The sequence below is a fragment of the Pleurodeles waltl genome, chromosome 3_2 (assembly GCF_031143425.1).
Source record: "Pleurodeles waltl isolate 20211129_DDA chromosome 3_2, aPleWal1.hap1.20221129, whole genome shotgun sequence".
Taxonomy (NCBI): Eukaryota; Metazoa; Chordata; class Amphibia; order Caudata; family Salamandridae; genus Pleurodeles; species Pleurodeles waltl.
In genome coordinates, this window is record NC_090441.1 from 74242146 (window position 1) to 74261226 (window position 19081).

Below are 19081 nucleotides of genomic sequence, written 5' to 3' on the forward strand. Positions count from 1 at the left end.
TTTGGGTCCTTCTGATAAAGTTACTACTAGAGAGATGCTTTGATTGCTGTGTAAGGAGATGTGCCATTGGGTGAGTTGCTAAAAAGGAATAGTTTTTTAAAAGTTAATTATGGACATCATGTCAATAAGGCATTTATTCAGTGATTTGGGGCTCAATACACATTTCCCACGGGCAAACAGAATAGAAAACATATTTTGCTCATATATTACCATATGCATGTTGCCTATCACATGCATGAAAGTTGAGAATTATCAATAAAGTGCATCTGTGAAGATCTGAACCTAGCACATTTTGCTCCAGTCACCGAGGCCCAAAGCGCTTCTGTCCACCTACTTGTCCTTGCAACTTTAACATAAATCCATACTCCTCTTACTGGATTTTCCATGGGACTCTAAAACTTCAAGATCATGCCTATGTTGCCAGTGGCAGCTCCTTAAAGTTGGATCACAGTACTAAGGATTTTATCTGTGTAGAGGACTACGGTGGGGATAAAGAGGTTAGCAGAAGTTAACGTGACGAACTAACTCTTTTCATGGAGCCACGTCTTTGTGGTCAGGTGGTTTTGAAAGACATGTCACCCAACAGAGCTCCTTCCACAAATTGAAAACAGAATTCCAGCCAATGATGCCTTGGCAGCTCTTCCCAGGGGCCAAATGTTCTTGCACGGCCTTTTCTCAAAACCAGTCTGTCTCTTCTTCTAATAAAAAGGATGCACCTAGAAGTCACTTACTTCTGGGATAGGCGGATCATCATAGGATAACTTATCTTTCAACAGTTTCCTTAAAGGGAAGAGGATGTTTTCGAAAGGTATGCAAGGATCTCAAACACTCCAGGCTTTGAATGTCTTGGTAACGCAGCCAGTATTAGCTCCTTCACTTCTTCCACTGAATTCAAGTCAAGTATAAAAAGAATGATCTTCTCGGGGACAAGGCACGCTTCATATTTAGTAGAAGAGTTAAAGGACATCTGAGCAATGGTACTATATTTGAAGCAAAGATGTAATGGAGGACCACTGCTCAGGTAGGTTTGGTCAGGTGTTGCAAACTGCTCCTTGCACAAAATGAATTGTTTAAAACAAATGCATTGCAGCATAAGTCACCTAAGCTTGGGGATGCTGTATCGTCCAAATGTTGGAGGGTTGCACACAGCCTTGTTTCAATAACCTCACAATTTAGTTTTTGAACCCTCTCTCGAAGTGGAGGTCTTTCAGTGGATCAGAATTATTTCTAAAAGATTACTTTCAAGCCCAACATCAAAACTTGTGTTTGGCAACTAGAAGACCAGAGTTGTTGGACTGACAAGCAATGGAGCTTGTAAGTGGTAGTCTGGTGAGAAGTAGGCAAGAATCTGTTCAAGACTATGGCCCTCATTATAACACTGGCCGTAAAAACCGCCTACCGCCGTGGCGACAGCCACCAAAATACCATCGCCGATGGATGGCGGTAAGGTGGCGCTGCAGCCAGCAGCAGCGACACCCCAGTAGACCGCCCTCCACCAGGGTTGTAATGAGGGACTATATCCAATTAATCTGTTTGGATAAAGGCTTAACGATCTGAACAGCGCTCATTGTTGGTCTGTGTATATTTTCTGGGCATTTTCCTTGGCCTCACAAAACTTGTATAACTGTTTATGTAAAATGGCATGTGTGCATTCAACATATGCTCAGCTGGCTGTGTGTGGCTCTACATACAGTTATATAGCTACAGTGATGCAATGTTCTGCAAAGACACAATTAAGATTTTTAAATAGTAATATTTTATTTTTTTAAATTAGCTATACAAAAATATGTGTTCACTTAGAAGTTAAATTTTCTCCAACAGTTCCAAAAGCATAAATCACTAGAATCTACATGCAGGTATAAAGGAAACAATGAGGAAAATGGGGAAGTCATAAAGACGTCTGTTCCATGACTCAAGGAATCGAGGAACAAATCAGAGGAATTTGAAGTAACATCAGTTATGTGCCTTCCTGATTTCCCAGGAACAATGGAAATTATCAGGCAGCAGATTATTAGACTCTTAGCAAAAGAGGAAATTCACAACACCGCACTCAAGGTCCTTTTCAAGTTCCTAAGAGGAATAAGAATTAAAACAGGTGTTTTCAGGGGAAACAGAATCTAGATTACACAGCAAAATTATGAATAAGAAATGCATCATTCAGGAAGTTGCCTTGTCTTGACCCTGTATGTAATAAAATGCTTAGCACACTGCAAGATTCAGTGACTCCAAGTGGAACGTCAGCCTAGCGGTGTGCTCTCTAGGAGACAGACGGAAAGCCAAATTTAGACACATCTCATTTTAATCCCACTTGGGCAGGGGCATGGGTTTTCATGAAAACAATGAGCAAGGAGGAATCTCCACACATCCCTGGTAGAAGAGGGAAGCCCAAGAAAAACAATGAGAGGCAAAAGAATGTGCTTGACCTTGGGAGTGCAGGAGAGAAGAAATGGGAAACAGTGTGTGTACTTCTATCCACTTACAAATCACTTATCATGCCTCATGATTTTGGCTGTAGAGACCCAATCAGATCATCAATGACAACATGCACAACCATCTTTTTAAATTTCATCCACCATCTAACAACAAGCACTGACTGCCTACAGGCTTGCCTTGAATGGAGTAGAAATCAGTCTACCGATTAGGTTGTGCCTGTGTTCCTGGAATCTTCAATGGATCATTTGTCCACTGGATGCTTGTCCAGGCTGCGATATTAAGCACATCCCAGAATTCTCAAAACTTTGGCCATCAGAAACTGGACCACAGATCTGCAGCAACAATCAAGTTCTCTCTCATTAACAAACCGAGCTTTCATGATATACGCACCAAACCATGACAAATGCAAGACTGGGAAAGAATGCAGGCTTGCAGCGGTGGCAATCATATAGGGCTGTCCTATATGCGCCACTATAGTGGCATGGTCATTACACAGTGTGCCAAACACTTCTAGACTTCCCAACATGCAGGTTAAAGAGAGAAAATACTCTTTCTGCACTTCAGGACATATATTGGTACTAAGCGAAGAGCTCCTCTGTACATTGCATCACTGTTTAGAGTCACAAATGCCACATTGTGGCAAAAGCCTCAAAGGCGGGGCTAGCTCTCGGAGACTGTTTGGAAATGAGAGTTCATTTCTTTTCGTATCCTTTTCAAGGGTACCACAAGCGCCTCTTCCTTGTCAACTTCCATTACCTGTCAAAAAAGAAACAAAATATAGTAAGTGACATGTGATTCAGTGTCTAGGCAACAGGAGCACTAGTCATACCTTTTTATTATAATGAGGACCTGTAACTGCCCCTCTACTAGTGCCCTATAGGTACTACATTACTGCAATCTTCTTTCCAGTAGTTCGGTTTCCTTTGATTTTGTAGCCATTTTTGCTGAAGACAATTAACAATATTAGCCACACTCAAAACAACTGTACCCATCTCCCTGTTGCTCACAATTCTGTATTTCACAATCGCAGAATACTGATAAACACAAATACTTTATAGAAAACTATAGCCGATTATAGCTGCTTCATGTAAGAACCAAAGCCGATTCATATGCTCCCGCCGAAGTACATATTTGCTGTACAATTTGATAACTTTTTTCTACTACATTGTCATTATCTCCATGCTGGGAATTAATGAACCCTGAATACTTCTACCTCAGTGAACAATATACAAGAGAGTAACATATTTAGGCCTTTTAACCATACATGCTCACCCAATGGTACAATATAACCTTCACAATTATTAGGACGGATGGCTCTGAACCGTCCTACTGCTTCTTTTTTTTTTAAACTGAATAATGAAACAAAGTGGGCAGATGGGCTGCTCAGCCTTGAAGAAATAGAGGCTCTAATATGGCTTTAAACTCCACGGCTGAAATCCATATTCACAAGGGCATTGCTTTGGTATGCGCCTAATAATTTATTTTGGAGCTCAAAATCAAAAAAGCCACCTCATTCACTCTCCTAATTTCAGGTAGAGACATGCGGGTTTGTCCACGAATTCAGAGACATTTAACATGATGAGGGACAAGGATTACAAGTAATTCTTCCTTCGCTGCCATTAGATCTTAACTGATATTCACCAACACTGAAGGAAAAGCAAGTCCACCCCTTCTTTGAAGCAGGAAGTGATTGAGCTGTGTGAAGGTGGACAATCATAACAAATGCCAACAAGAGATTTTTCAGATAAACTTGGGCCACTTGGGCACCCGTTGTGGAAAAAAGTCTAGGAAGTAGTATCTTGTAAATCTCTGACCTGACCCACATGTAGCAGCTATGTGAGTTTCAAAGAAAGGCTGTAATTGGCACATTTCCCTTTTAATTTTCAATAGAACTTTATTACATAAGATTATGAACAGAATTCCATTACTGTTCGGTATTAGGAAAAAAGCGACACACTGTATTTCTTCGAACATGAATGAATTAACTTTGTTTACCACTGTAACAACTGTCGAAAGGGTAAAGGAAGAAACGGCAGAGGCATATATACATACTCGGACTTTGATCAACATGGATATTCAGTCACTTCTGATGCGGTCAAGAAATGCACCCGCTGTTGCCGCTTGAAAAAACAAACATAAAAACCAAAAAAACTACTGCTTTTGCCAATTTGTACCATCTCACCTGCCCATGGATAAGGAAGAACTGCACTCTTCCCGCCAGTATCCAAACTCCTCGGGGTTCAGCACATACACCGCCTATACTCCACAAACTCTGTGTTCCTTCACTGCTTACCAGGTCCAATTGGGTTTTATGGCATTATCAGGGGGTTTTCTCTAGTGTTCAGCCTCTGGAGTCTAATGCAATGCCATAGTGGAATTGGGGCAGGAATAACAGGTGTGCATCTGGAGCCTAACAAGAAGCAGCAGCATCTATCTTCCCTCCTAGGTTTGCCGCTTCATCTTCCCCACGCCTTCTGTTAGGTAAAATCTTAGGTCCTCCTGAACAGATTTACTTTGCTTTTAGGTAGAAATGTGATTTACCAGATACAGTCCACCAGATTGTGGAATATTGTGAGGTTGCCAGGTGGAGGCATAACTGACGAACAACTGCTGCGTAGATTTCCTAATCACTTTTGCTTTGTCTAAATAATACAGAAGAAGGATTATAAAATCAAGGGCATCAATGAATCGTTTTGATCTAGATGAGCAATCTTCCAGTAGAGATGCTCTATGCTGACTTTGTGCACAGGCTGCATAAGAACCGTTATGTATGAAAGCTACAAAATAGTGTGTGCTAAACGAAGAAGATATAGCAATAGTGTACTGTTAGCAGACAAAGCTTTTTTTGTTTGGGTGGCATAAACCGAGCTTTTCATAAAGCAGATTCACTTGAAAGTACATTGTGAAATTGAGGAAGCCTTCTTTTAAGATATTTGTACTGTCTGGTGGTAGGTTTAAATGCCCTTTTTGTAACACCCAGCAGCCAGGCCTCACGTTTAGAGATTACAAGTTGGGGGACTAGATTCCCCTTATGATGCTATAACATTGGGGCTTCTGTGAAGCAAATAAGCGATGAAATCATTTTGCTCTTGGCTTGTTTTATTTTGACGATCCCTTGAATACTCAGGAGGAAAGCTGATGGAAAAGCACAGAGAACAGACTTTGAACTGTTCGTCAAAAGCTAATTCCCTTTAGATAATGACTCTTCAAATCTAGATGGGAAATGTTGGTATTTTGCATTTTCAATAGATATGAAAAGATCCAAGGTTTTATCATGTGGGTAAAGGCTTCAACAAGAAACCTACTCGAAGGGAAACACTCATGACTTTGGTGATGATTCTTCAAACAAAATCCATTTGCTCGTTCTGCACGTCCACCAAATAGCCTGTCGTCATGTAGGACGCCCTGGTTGTAAGCCACTGCCAAATGGCCTGCACGCTCCTACGGTCATTTCCCTCCCCCCTCCCTGTCTTTTTAAGTAGTGCGTTGACAATTATTGTCAATATGTCTTGGATGAAAGGGTTTCAACACCAACTGTACATCCTTCAGCTCAAACATGTTTATTTAGCTTCACTCCATGGATTTGGCGTTCTCTAAAGTGGACTCCACACTTCAGTGTGGAGGCATTTGTCACTATGCTATGAGTCAGGAGTGGTTGGTGGAATGACATTTGTTTCATCATGTTCTCTGTCCTCTGAAGCTGCCACTGACAACGTTAGTTTGTCTTTCCAAATTTCTGAGGCTCCACTAGTGATCTAAAAAACATAACGCAGATGTCTCACATATAGCTGTGTGTGGGGTTTATGAATATTCACCAAGTCATTAATGCAATATTCAGCTGTTGAATGAGGCTTTTCAAGCAGAGGCTGATAAGTATGGATGGAAAATGAACTCTCCTCCTAAGGTTACACTTTACTTTAAAAATGGATAACAATCCTTTCTATCTGTGGAACGCTGCTTACTTGCAGCGGATGTTTAGGCCCAGACTTAGCATGACAATCATTGCTGTCTGGATACCTTGCTGTACCGCATCTCAAGAGATGGCCATCATTAAACAGTTACCCAAGTTAGTTTAGATGACGATTGCTTTCCTTCTGCGATGAGCCACCATGCATTTGGAGAAGGCACTAAATGCAGATTGGAGGCCAGATAAATGACCAACATCCTGGACAGTTACCTATCCTTAACGTTAAGATTGGTATTCTATGAAAGGGCCCTTGATTAAAACACTGAAAATTACCTCAAGCAAACTGCTTCTGATGTAGGCCTTAGTACTTTGGACCTCCACTTTCTAGAGGTGATAAGACTTGGACTTTGTGCGAGGTAATGTACCGGACCACTTCTCACAACAGATTCAATGTTCTTTTGTTAATGTTTGACATTCTTTCGAGTAATTGACAATGTTCTTCTCCAGGTAACAGCTAGGGAGGAGTGGAGATGAAGTAGCATGTGATTTCTCTACTGAAGTTAATGGCCGTTGCCTCCTTTTTCTCCTGAAAGTCTCCCCTGATTCACTGAGGTTTGTGGTGTGGCTGGTATGCAGACAATTACTGTGTTAAATGACCAATAACCTAGTATTTGTGGCAGTGCTGCCCTGATTATCTGAAATGAGATGTGGGACACTGCTTTTTGCTTTCTATATCCACTATTAAATTATCCTTTGATCTTGTGCACTTGAATGTCAGAGTTTGTTACCTAACAATATTCTTTTTCCTTTGAAGGGCACCTTAGGTTTGGTGGATCGTAGCCGTGATGCACTAGGCAAGAAAATACCATGCAATAATGACATGCATGTCTGTAACATCAGCTAAGACGTTAAAGGTCTGTTTTGACACACATGCCTTCATTGACCACTTAATGAAATCTCAACTCCAGAAAGGTCCTCTGAGATCTCAGTAGTAATGCATACCCCAGTGAACAGCCTGATCTTCCTTAGAGAACCGTGAAATGTTGCAGGTGTAGTTATGTTTGAAAAATGTACTGAGACAGCGCCCATTTATTTAGACCAATAACCTGCTTGACCACTGCCAAATCGACGCATGTACTCTTGAGGGGTTCTGCTGGTCATTGCTCCTATAATCAGCACTTTATATGTAGAACTGGACCAGGCAATACAATTGTCCATGTCCTGTTGTATTTAAAAGGAGTACCTTCCAGGATGGACCTTTTGGCACTGAGTGAGCTTTTGCCAAACCTTGGGTTGGACTAATAATGCTAATGTATCTCAACAGAACATTTTTCAGCTAACAAGCTGCAGTCCTAGAAATCTTCTTTTGCCCAACTGCAATCAGGTACTCCTCAAAAATCTGTGTTATCACCATTCCTTTTTTTTAGGTTCACCCACTGTTCAAACCTATATGTCTGTATATATAAATTTATAGTTAGGCTCTAATTTCCATTGGGAAAGCATTTTTTGTTTGCCTGTAACTTTGGTGCTGTTTTCATAACAAGTTTAACTATTGCTTCAGCTGCTTTCTTGAAAGTTTTGGAGTGATTCATTAAGCAAGGGCAGCGAAAAGGGGCGGGAGTGACCACCAGTAGGTAAAAAATAAAAAATATGGAAAATGTCACTTACCCAGTGTACATCTGTTTGTGGCATTAGTCGCTGCAGATTCACATGCTGTGCACATCCCGCCATCTGGTGTTGGGCTCGGAGTGTTACAAGTTGTTTTTCTTCGAAGAAGTCTTTTCGAGTCACGAGATCGAGGGACTCCTCCCATTTCGGCTCCATTGCGCATGGGCGTCGACTCCATCTTAGATTGTTTTCCCCCGCAGAGGGTGAGGTAGGAGTTGTATACGCTAGTAATAGTGCCCATGCAATGGAGTGAATACGTATGTACATAATGTAGTTTAAAGTAATATTGAAAATGTCACTTACCCAGTGTACATCTGTTCGTGGCATTAGTCGCTGCAGATTCACATGTTTGGCACAGTCCGCTGCCTGGTGTTGGGCTCGGAGTATTACAAGTTGTTTTTCTTCGAAGAAGTCTTTTTGGTCACGGGACCGAAGGACTCCTCCCTCCTCGGCTCCATTGCGCATGGGCGTCGACTCCATCTTAGATTGTTTTCCCCGCAGAGGGTGAGGATGGAGTTGTTTGGTATAAATAGTGCCCATGCAATGGAGTGAATATGTATGTACGTTAAGAGTTTCTAATAATTATTTACAAATGTTCAGATGTTTAAGATTTATGATCTACTTCTAAACGGCTACAGGCTTCCCGGGGAGGTGGGAGGGTACATGTGAATCTGCAGCGACTAATGCCACGAACAGATGTACACTGGGTAAGTGACATTTTCAGTTCGATGGCATATGTTGCTGCAGATACACATGTTTGGCATAGACTATAAAGCAGTTACCTCCCCTAAAAGCGGTGGTTTAGCCTGTAGGAGTTGAAGTAGTTTGGAATAATGTTCTTAGTACAGCTTGGCCCACTGTAGCTTGTTGTGCATTTAGTACGTCTACACAGTAGTGTTTAGTAAACGTATGAGGCGTAGACCAGGTTGCAGCCTTACATATTTCGCTCATAGGAATGTTTCCTAGAAAGGCCATTGTAGCACCTTTCTTTCTGGTTGAGTGTGCCTTTGGTGTAATAGGCAATTCTCTTTTGGCTTTAAGATCGCATGTTTGAATGCATCTGACTATCCATCTAGCAATGCCTTGTTTAGAGATTGGATTTCCTATGTGTGGTTTTTGAAAAGCTATGAACAGTTGTTTTGTTTTCCTGATTAGCTTTGTTCTGTCAATGTAATACATTAGTGCTCTTTTGATGTCTAATGTATGTAGTGCCCTTTCAGCCACAGAATTTGGTTGTGGGAAGAACACTGGCAATTCTACTGTTTGATTTAAATGGAATGGTGAGATTACTTTTGGCAGAAATTTTGGATTTGTTCTTAGAACTATTTTATTGTTGTGTATTTGAATAAATGGTTCTTGTATGGTAAATGCCTGTATTTCACTTACTCTTCTGAGGGATGTGATTGCAATGAGAAATGCGACCTTCCAGGTTAGATATTGCATTTCACAGGAATGCATGGGTTCGAAAGGTGGACCCATGAGTCTTGTTAAGACGATGTTAAGATTCCATGAAGGAACTGGTGGTGTTCTTGGTGGTATAATTCTTTTTAGCCCTTCCATGAATGCTTTAATAACTGGTATTCTAAATAGAGACGATGAATGAGTAGTTTGTAGGTAAGCAGATATTGCTGCGAGGTGTATTTTTATAGATGAAAAAGCGAGATTTGCTTTTTGCAAATGTAGTAAGTATCCTACTATGTCTTTAGTAGAGGCATGTAATGGTTGTATTTGATTGGCATGGCAGTAGTAAACAAATCTTTTCCACTTAGATGCATAGCAGTGTCTAGTGGAAGGTTTTCTAGCTTGTTTTATGACCTCCATGCATTCTTGTGTGAGGTCTAAGTGTCCGAATTCTAGGATTTCAGGAGCCAAATTGCCAGATTCAATGATGCTGGGTTTGGATGCCTGATCTGTTGTTTGTGTTGTGTTAACAGATCTGGCCTGTTGGGTAGTTTGACATGCGGTACTAGTGAAAGGTCTAATAGAGTTGTATACCAAGGTTGTCTTGCCCATGTGGGTGCTATCAGTATGAGTTTGAGTTGGTTTTGACTCAACTTGTTTACTAGATATGGAAGGAGAGGGAGAGGGGGAAAAGCGTACGCAAATATCCCTGACCAACTCATCCATAGAGCATTGCCTTGTGATTCGCGGTGTGGGTACCTGGATGCGAAGTTTTGGCATTTTGAGTTTTCTTTTGTTGCGAACAAATCTATCTGGGGTGTTCCCCAAATTTGAAAGTACTTGTTCAGAACTTGGGGGTGAATTTCCCATTCGTGGACTTGTTGGTGGTCTCGCGAAAGGTTGTCTGCTAGTTGGTTTTGTATTCCTGGAATAAATTGTGCTATTAGGCGAATGTTGTTGTGAATCGCCCACTGCCAAATTTTTTGTGTTAGGAGGCACAATTGTGTTGAGTGTGTTCCTCCTTGTTTGTTTAAATAATACATTGTTGTCATGTTGTCTGTTTTGACAAGAATGTATTTGTGTGTTATTATGGGTTGGAAGGCTTTTAACGCTAGAAATACTGCTAACAGTTCTAGGTAATTGATATGAAATTTTGTTTCGTGTATATCCCATTGTCCTTGAATGCTGTGGTGATTGAGGTGTGCTCCCCACCCTGTCATGGAAGCATCTGTTGTTATAACGTATTGAGGCACTGGGTCCTGAAATGTCCGCCCTTTGTTTAAATTTTTGCTGTTCCACCATAGAAGCGAGAGGTATGTTTGGCGGTCTACCAACACCAGATTTTGAAGTTGACCCTGTGCTTGTGACCATTGTGATGCTAGACACTGTTGTAAGGGTCGCATGTGTAGTCTTGCGTTTGGGACAATGGCTATGCATGATGACATCATGCCTAGAAGTTTTAGCACAAATTTTGCTTGTATCTTTTGGTTTGGAAACATAGCACTTATTACCTTGTGGAATGCCTGCACTCTTTGTGGACTTGGAGTGGCAATTCCTTTTGATGTGTTGATGGTTGCTCCTAGATATTGTTGTGTTTGACACGGTTCTAGGTGTGATTTTGTATAGTTGATGGAAAACCCCAGTTTGTGAAGGGTTTGTATGACAAATGTGGTGTCGTTTGCGCATTTTTTTACTGTGTTGGTCTTGATTAGCCAATCGTCTAGGTAAGGGAACACATGTATCTGTTGTCTCCTGATGTGTGCTGCTACTACTGCTAGACATTTTGTGAACACTCTTGGTGCAGTTGTTATTCCGAATGGCAACACCTTGAATTGGTAATGTATTCCTTTGAATACGAACCGTAGGTACTTTCTGTGAGAAGGGTGTATTGGTGTAAGGAAATGCCTCCTTGGCATGGTTGCCCCCTGACTTTTTGCCTTTGCTGATGCTATGTTTACAATTGAAAGTGTGCTGAGGCCTGCTAACCAGGCCCCAGCACCAGTGTTCTTTCCCTAACCTGTACTTTTGTATCCACAATTGGCAGACCCTGGCATCCAGATAAGTCCCTTGTAACTGGTACTTCTAGTACCAAGGGCCCTGATGCCAAGGAAGGTCTCTAAGGGCTGCAGCATGTCTTATGCCACCCTGGAGACCTCTCACTCAGCACAGACACACTGCTTGCCAGCTTGTGTGTGCTAGTGAGGACAAAACGAGTAAGTCGACATGGCACTCCCCTCAGGGTGCCATGCCAGCCTCTCACTGCCTATGCAGTATAGGTAAGACACCCCTCTAGCAGGCCTTACAGCCCTAAGGCAGGGTGCACTATACCATAGGTGAGGGTACCAGTGCATGAGCATGGTACCCCTACAGTGTCTAAACAAAACCTTAGACATTGTAAGTGCAGGGTAGCCATAAGAGTATATGGTCTGGGAGTCTGTCAAACACGAACTCCACAGCACCATAATGGCTACACTGAAAGCTGGGAAGTTTGGTATCAAACTTCTCAGCACAATAAATGCACACTGATGCCAGTGTACATTTTATTGTAAAACACACCACAGAGGGCACCTTAGAGGTGCCCCCTGAAACCTAACCGACTATCTGTGTAGGCTGACTAGTTTTAGCAGCCTGCCACAAACCGAGACATGTTGCTGGCCCCATGGGGAGAGTGCCTTTGTCACTCTGAGGCCAGTAACAAAGCCTGCACTGGGTGGAGATGCTAACACCTCTCCCAGGCAGGAATTGTCACACCTGGCGGTGAGCCTCAAAGGCTCACCTCCTTTGTGCCAACCCAGCAGGACACTCCAGCTAGTGGAGTTGCCCGCCCCCTCCGGCCCGGCCCCCACTTTTGGCGGCAAGGCCGGAGAAAATAATGAGAATAACAAGGAGGAGTCACTGGCCAGTCAGGACAGCCCCTAAGGTGTCCTGAGCTGAGGTGACTCTAACTTTTAGAAATCCTCCATCTTGCAGATGGAGGATTCCCCCAATAGGGTTAGGATTGTGACCCCCTCCCCTTGGGAGGAGGCACAAAGAGGGTGTACCCACCCTCAGGGCTAGTAGCCATTGGCTACTAACCCCCCAGACCTAAACACGCCCTTAAATTTAGTATTTAAGGGCTACCCTGAACCCTAGAAAATTAGATTCCTGCAACTACAAGAAGAAGGACTGCCTAGCTGAAAACCCCTGCAGAGGAAGACCAGAAGACGACAACTGCCTTGGCTCCAGAAACTCACCGGCCTGTCTCCTGCCTTCCAAAGATCCTGCTCCAGCGACGCCTTCCAAAGGGACCAGCGACCTCGACATCCTCTGAGGACTGCCCCTGCTTCGAAAAGACAAGAAACTCCCGAGGACAGCGGACCTGCTCCAAGAAAAGCTGCAACTTTGTTTCCAGCAGCTTTAAAGAACCCTGCAAGCTCCCCGCAAGAAGCGTGAGACTTGCAACACTGCACCCGGCGACCCCGACTCGGCTGGTGGCGATCCAACACCTCAGGAAGGACCCCAGGACTACTCTGATACTGTGAGTACCAAAACCTGTCCCCCCTGAGCCCCCACAGCGCCGCCTGCAGAGGGAATCCCGAGGCTTCCCCTGACCGCGACTCTTTGAACCTAAAGTCCCGACGCCTGGGAGAGACCCTGCACCCGCAGCCCCCAGGACCTGAAGGACCGGACTTTCACTGGAGAAGTGACCCCCAGGAGTCCCTCTCCCTTGCCCAAGTGGAGGTTTCCCCGAGGAATCCCCCCCTTGCCTGCCTGCAGCGCTGAAGAGATCCCGAGATCTCTCATTGTAAGGAAATGCCTCCTTGGCATGGTTGCCCCCTGACTTTTTGCCTTTGCTGATGCTATGTTTACAATTGAAAGTGTGCTGAGGCCTGCTAACCAGGCCCCAGCACCAGTGTTCTTTCCCTAACCTGTACTTTTGTATCCACAATTGGCAGACCCTGGCATCCAGATAAGTCCCTTGTAACTGGTACTTCTAGTACCAAGGGCCCTGATGCCAAGGAAGGTCTCTAAGGGCTGCAGCATGTCTTATGCCACCCTGGAGACCTCTCACTCAGCACAGACACACTGCTTGCCAGCTTGTGTGTGCTAGTGAGGACAAACCGAGTAAGTCGACATGGCACTCCCCTCAGGGTGCCATGCCAGCCTCTCACTGCCTATGCAGTATAGGTAAGACACCCCTCTAGCAGGCCTTACAGCCCTAAGGCAGGGTGCACTATACCATAGGTGAGGGTACCAGTGCATGAGCATGGTACCCCTACAGTGTCTAAACAAAACCTTAGACATTGTAAGTGCAGGGTAGCCATAAGAGTATATGGTCTGGGAGTTTGTCAAACACGAACTCCACAGCACCATAATGGCTACACTGAAAACTGGGAAGTTTGGTATCAAACTTCTCAGCACAATAAATGCACACTGATGCCAGTGTGCATTTTATTGTAAAATACACCACAGAGGGCACCTTAGAGGTGCCCCCTGAAACTTAACCGACTATCTGTGTAGGCTGACTAGTTTTAGCAGCCTGCCACAAACCGAGACATGTTGCTGGCCCCATGGGGAGAGTGCCTTTGTCACTCTGAGGCCAGTAACAAAGCCTGCACTGGGTGGAGATGCTAACACCTCTCCCAGGCAGGAATTGTCACACCTGGCGGTGAGCCTCAAAGGCTCACCTCCTTTGTGCCAACCCAGCAGGACACTCCAGCTAGTGGAGTTGCCCGCCCCCTCCGGCCAGGCCCCACTTTTGGCGGCAAGGCCGGAGAAAATAATGAGAAAAACAAGGAGGAGTCACTGGCCAGTCAGGACAGCCCCTAAGGTGTCCTGAGCTGAGGTGACTCTGACTTTTAGAAATCCTCCATCTTGCAGATGGAGGATTCCCCCAATAGGGTTAGGATTGTGACCCCCCTCCCCTTGGGAGGAGGCACAAAGAGGGTGTACCCACCCTCAGGGCTAGTAGCCATTGGCTACTAACCCCCCAGACCTAAACACGCCCTTAAATTTAGTATTTAAGGGCTACCCTGAACCCTAGAAAATTAGATTCCTGCAACTACAAGAAGAAGGACTGCCCAGCTGAAAACCCCTGCAGCGGAAGACCAGAAGACGACAACTGCCTTGGCTCCAGAAACTCACCGGCCTGTCTCCTGCCTTCCAAAGATCCTGCTCCAGCGACGCCTTCCAAAGGGACCAGCGACCTCGACATCCTCTGAGGACTGCCCCTGCTTCGAAAAGACAAGAAACTCCCGAGGACAGCGGACCTGCTCCAAGAAAAGCTGCAACTTTGTTTCCAGCAGCTTTAAAGAACCCTGCAAGCTCCCCGCAAGAAGCGTGAGACTTGCAACACTGCGCCCGGCGACCCCGACTCGGCTGGTGGCGATCCAACACCTCAGGAGGGACCCCAGGACTACTCTGATACTGTGAGTACCAAAACCTGTCCCCCCTGAGCCCCCACAGCGCCGCCTGCAGAGGGAATCCCGAGGCTTCCCCTGACCGCGACTCCTTGAACCTAAAGTCCCGACGCCTGGGAGAGACCCTGCACCCGCAGCCCCCAGGACCTGAAGGACCGGACTTTCACTGGAGAAGTGACCCCCAGGAGTCCCTCTCCCTTGCCCAAGTGGAGGTTTCCCCGAGGAATCCCCCCCTTGCCTGCCTGCAGCGCTGAAGAGATCCCGAGATCTCTCATAGACTAACATTGAAAACCCGACGCTTGTTTCTACACTGCACCCGGCCGCCCCCGCGCTGCTGAGGGTGAAATTTCTGTGTGGACTTGTGTCCCCCCCGGTGCCCTACAAAACCCCCCTGGTCTGCCCTCCGAAGACGCGGGTACTCACCTGCAAGCAGACCGGAACCGGGGCACCCCCTTCTCTCCATTCTAGCCTATGTGTTTTGGGCACCACTTTGAACTCTGCACCTGACCGGCCCTGAGCTGCTGGTGTGGTGACTTTGGGGTTGCTCTGAACCCCCAACGGTGGGCTACCTTGGACCAAGAACTGAACCCTGTAAGTGTCCTACTTACCTGGTAAAACTAACAAAAACTTACCTCCCCCAGGAACTGTGAAAATTGCACTAAGTGTCCACTTTTAAAACAGCTATTTGTCAATAACTTGAAAAGTATACATGCAATTTTGATGATTTGAAGTTCCTAAAGTACTTACCTGCAATACCTTTCGAATGAGATATTACATGTAGAATTTGAACCTGTGGTTCTTAAAATAAACTAAGAAAAGATATTTTTCTATATAAAAACCTATTGGCTGGATTTGTCTCTGAGTGTGTGTACCTCATTTATTGTCTTGTGTATGTACAACAAATGCTTAACACTACTCCTTGGATAAGCCTACTGCTCGACCACACTACCACAAAATAGAGCATTAGTATTATCTATTTTTACCACTATTTTACCTCTAAGGGGAACCCTTGGACTCTGTGCATGCTATTCCTTACTTTGAAATAGCACATACAGAGCCAACTTCCTACATTGGTGGATCAGCGGTGGGGTACAAGACTTTGCATTTGCTGGACTACTCAGCCAATACCTGATCACACGACAAATTCCAAAATTGTCATTAGAAATTGATTTTTGCAATTTGAAAAGTTTTCTAAATTCTTAAAAGACCTGCTAGGGCCTTGTGTTAGATCCTGTTTAGCATTTCTTTTAGAGTTTAAAAGTTTGTAAAAGTTTGAATTAGATTCTAGAACCAGTTGTAGATTCTTAAAAAGTATTCCAACTTTTAGAAGCAAAATGTCTAGCACAGATGTGACTGTGGTGGAACTCGACACCACACCTTACCTCCATCTTAAGATGAGGGAGCTAAGGTCACTCTGTAAAATAAAGAAAATAACAATGGGCCCCAAACCTACCAAAATACAGCTCCAGGAGCTTTTGGCAGAGTTTGAAAAGGCCAACCCCTCTGAGGGTGGCAACTCAGAGGAAGAGGATAGTGACTTGGAGGACAATTCCCCCCTACCAGTCCTATCTAGGGAGAACAGGGTCCCTCAAACCCTGACTCCAAAAATAATAGTCAGAGATGCTGGTTCCCTCACAGGAGAGACCAACACCTCTGAAATCACTGAGGATAGCCCCAGTGAAGAGGACATCCAGTTAGCCAGGATGGCCAAAAGATTGGCTTTGGAAAGACAGATCCTAGCCATAGAGAGGGAAAGACAAGAGATGGGCCTAGGACCCATCAATGGTGGCAGCAATATAAATAGGGTCAGAGATTCTCCTGACATGTTGAAAATCCCTAAAGGGATTGTAACTAAATATGAAGATGGTGATGACATCACCAAATGGTTCACAGCTTTTGAGAGGGCTTGTGTAACCAGAAAAGTGAACAGATCTCACTGGGGTGCTCTCCTTTGGGAAATGTTCACAGGAAAGTGTAGGGATAGACTCCTCACACTCTCTGGACAAGATGCAGAATCTTATGACCTCATGAAGGGTACCCTGATTGAGGGCTTTGGATTCTCCACTGAGGAGTACAGGATTAGGTTCAGGGGGGCTCAAAAATCCTCGAGCCAGACCTGGGTTGACTTTGTTGACTACTCAGTGAAAACACTAGATGGTTGGATTCAAGGCAGTGGTGTAAGTAATTATGATGGGCTGTACAATTTATTTGTGAAAGAACACCTGTTAAGTAATTGTTTCAATGATAAACTGCATCAGCATCTGGTAGACCTAGGACCAATTTCTCCCCAAGAATTGGGAAAGAAGGCGGACCATTGGGTCAAGACAAGGGTGTCCAAGACTTCAACAGGGGGTGACCAAAAGAAAGGGGTCACAAAGACTCCCCAGGGGAAGGGTGATGAGACAACCAAAACTAAAAATAGTAAAGAGTCTTCTACAGGCCCCCAAAAACCTGCACAGGAGGGTGGGCCCAGAGCCTCTTCACAAAACAATGGGTACAAGGGTAAAAACTTTGATCCCAAAAAGGCCTGGTGTCATAGCTGTAAACAGCATGGACACCAAACTGGAGACAAGGCCTGTCCCAAGAAAGATTCCACTCCAAACTCCCATCCAGGTAACACTGGTATGGCTAGTCTCCAAGTGGGATCAACAGTGTGCCCAGAGCAAATCAGGGTCCACACTGAAGCTACTCTAGTTTCTGAGGGTGGGGTGGATTTAGCCACACTAGCTGTCTGGCCGCCTAACATGCAAAAATACAGACAGCAACTCTTAATTAATGGGACTAGAATAGAGGGCCTGAGGGATACAGGTGCCAGTGTCACCATGGTGACAGAGAAACTGGTTTCCCCTGGCCAATACCTGACTGGAAAAACTTACACAGTCACCAACGCTGACAATCAGAGAAAAGTACATCCCATGGCAATGGTTACTTTAGAATGGGGAGGGGTCAATGGCCTGAAACAGGTGGTGGTCTCCTCAAATATCCCAGTGGACTGTCTGCTTGGAAATGACCTGGAGTCCTCAGCATGGGCTGAGGTAGAACTAAAAACCCATGCAGCAATGCTGGGTATCCCTGAACTGGTGTGTGTGAAAACAAGAGCACAATGCAAGGCACAGGGTGAACAAGTAGAGCTGGAGTCTGGAAGAATGGCCCAGCCTACCAAGAGAACAGGAAAGTCAGTTGGGAAACCAACTGCAACACAGCAAAAGAAAGGGAACCTCTCTTCTCCGGAAGAAGTTCTGCCCTCTGAGGGAACTGAGCCTTTGGAGCTTGAACCTTATCAGGTTGGGCTCTTAGGCCCAGGGGGACCCTCAAGGGAGGAGCTGTGTAAGGGACAAGAAACCTGTCCCTCTCTTGAAGGCCTTAGGCAGCAAGCTGCTGAAGAGACCAAAGGCAAGAAAAATGGAACGCATAGGGTCTATTGGGAAGATGGACTCCTGTACACTGAGGCCAGAGACCCCAAACCTGGTGCCACTAGGAGAGTGGTAGTGCCTCAGCTGTTCAGGAAGTTCATCCTAACATTGGCCCATGACATTCCCCTTGCTGGACATTTGGGACAAACCAAGACGTGGGAGAGGTTAGTCAACCCTTTCTACTGGCCCAATATGTCCAACATGGTTAAGGAGTTTTGCCTCTCCTGCCCCACCTGTCAAGCCAGTGGTAAGACAGGTGGGCATCCAAAGGCCCCCCTCATTCCACTTCCAGTGGTGGGGGTTCCCTTTGAAAGAGTGGGTGTGGACATAGTTGGTCCACTAGAACCTCCCACAGCCTCAGGAAATATGTATATCCTGGTAGTAGTGGATCATGCTACCAGGTATCCTGAAGCTATTCCCCTTAGGTCGACTACTGCCCCTGCAGTAGCCAAGGCCCTCATTGGTATCTTTACCAGAGTGGGTTTCCCTAAGGAGGTGGTGTCTGACAGAGGTACCAACTTCATGTCAGCATACCTAAAGCACATGTGGAATGAGTGTGGGGTGACTTACAAATTCACTACACCATACCATCCACAAACTAATGGCTTAGTTGAGAGATTCAACAAGACATTAAAGGGCATGATCATGGGGCTCCCAGAAAAACTCAAAAGGAGATGGGATGTCCTCTTGCCATGCCTGCTTTTCGCTTACAGAGAGGTGCCACAGAAGGGAGTAGGATTCTCCCCCTTTGAACTTCTGTTTGGTCATCCTGTAAGGGGACCACTTGCCCTTGTTAAAGAAGGCTGGGAGAGACCTCTCCATGAGCCTAAACAGGACATAGTGGACTATGTACTTGGCCT

The 19081-nt window shown here is 45.0% G+C and overlaps 1 protein-coding gene across 1 annotated transcript in view; it reads right to left on the bottom strand.

Moving 5' to 3' along the window:
• Window positions 1-1737: 1737 nt before the first annotated feature.
• Window positions 1738-19081, bottom strand: part of BCL7B (BAF chromatin remodeling complex subunit BCL7B) — a 74593-nt gene continuing 57249 nt past the window's right edge. The window contains exon 6 of the mRNA XM_069226782.1: window positions 1738-3189. Coding sequence (XP_069082883.1) covers window positions 3094-3189 — 96 coding nt within the window. The 3' untranslated portion in view covers window positions 1738-3093. The remainder of the gene's footprint in view (window positions 3190-19081) is intronic.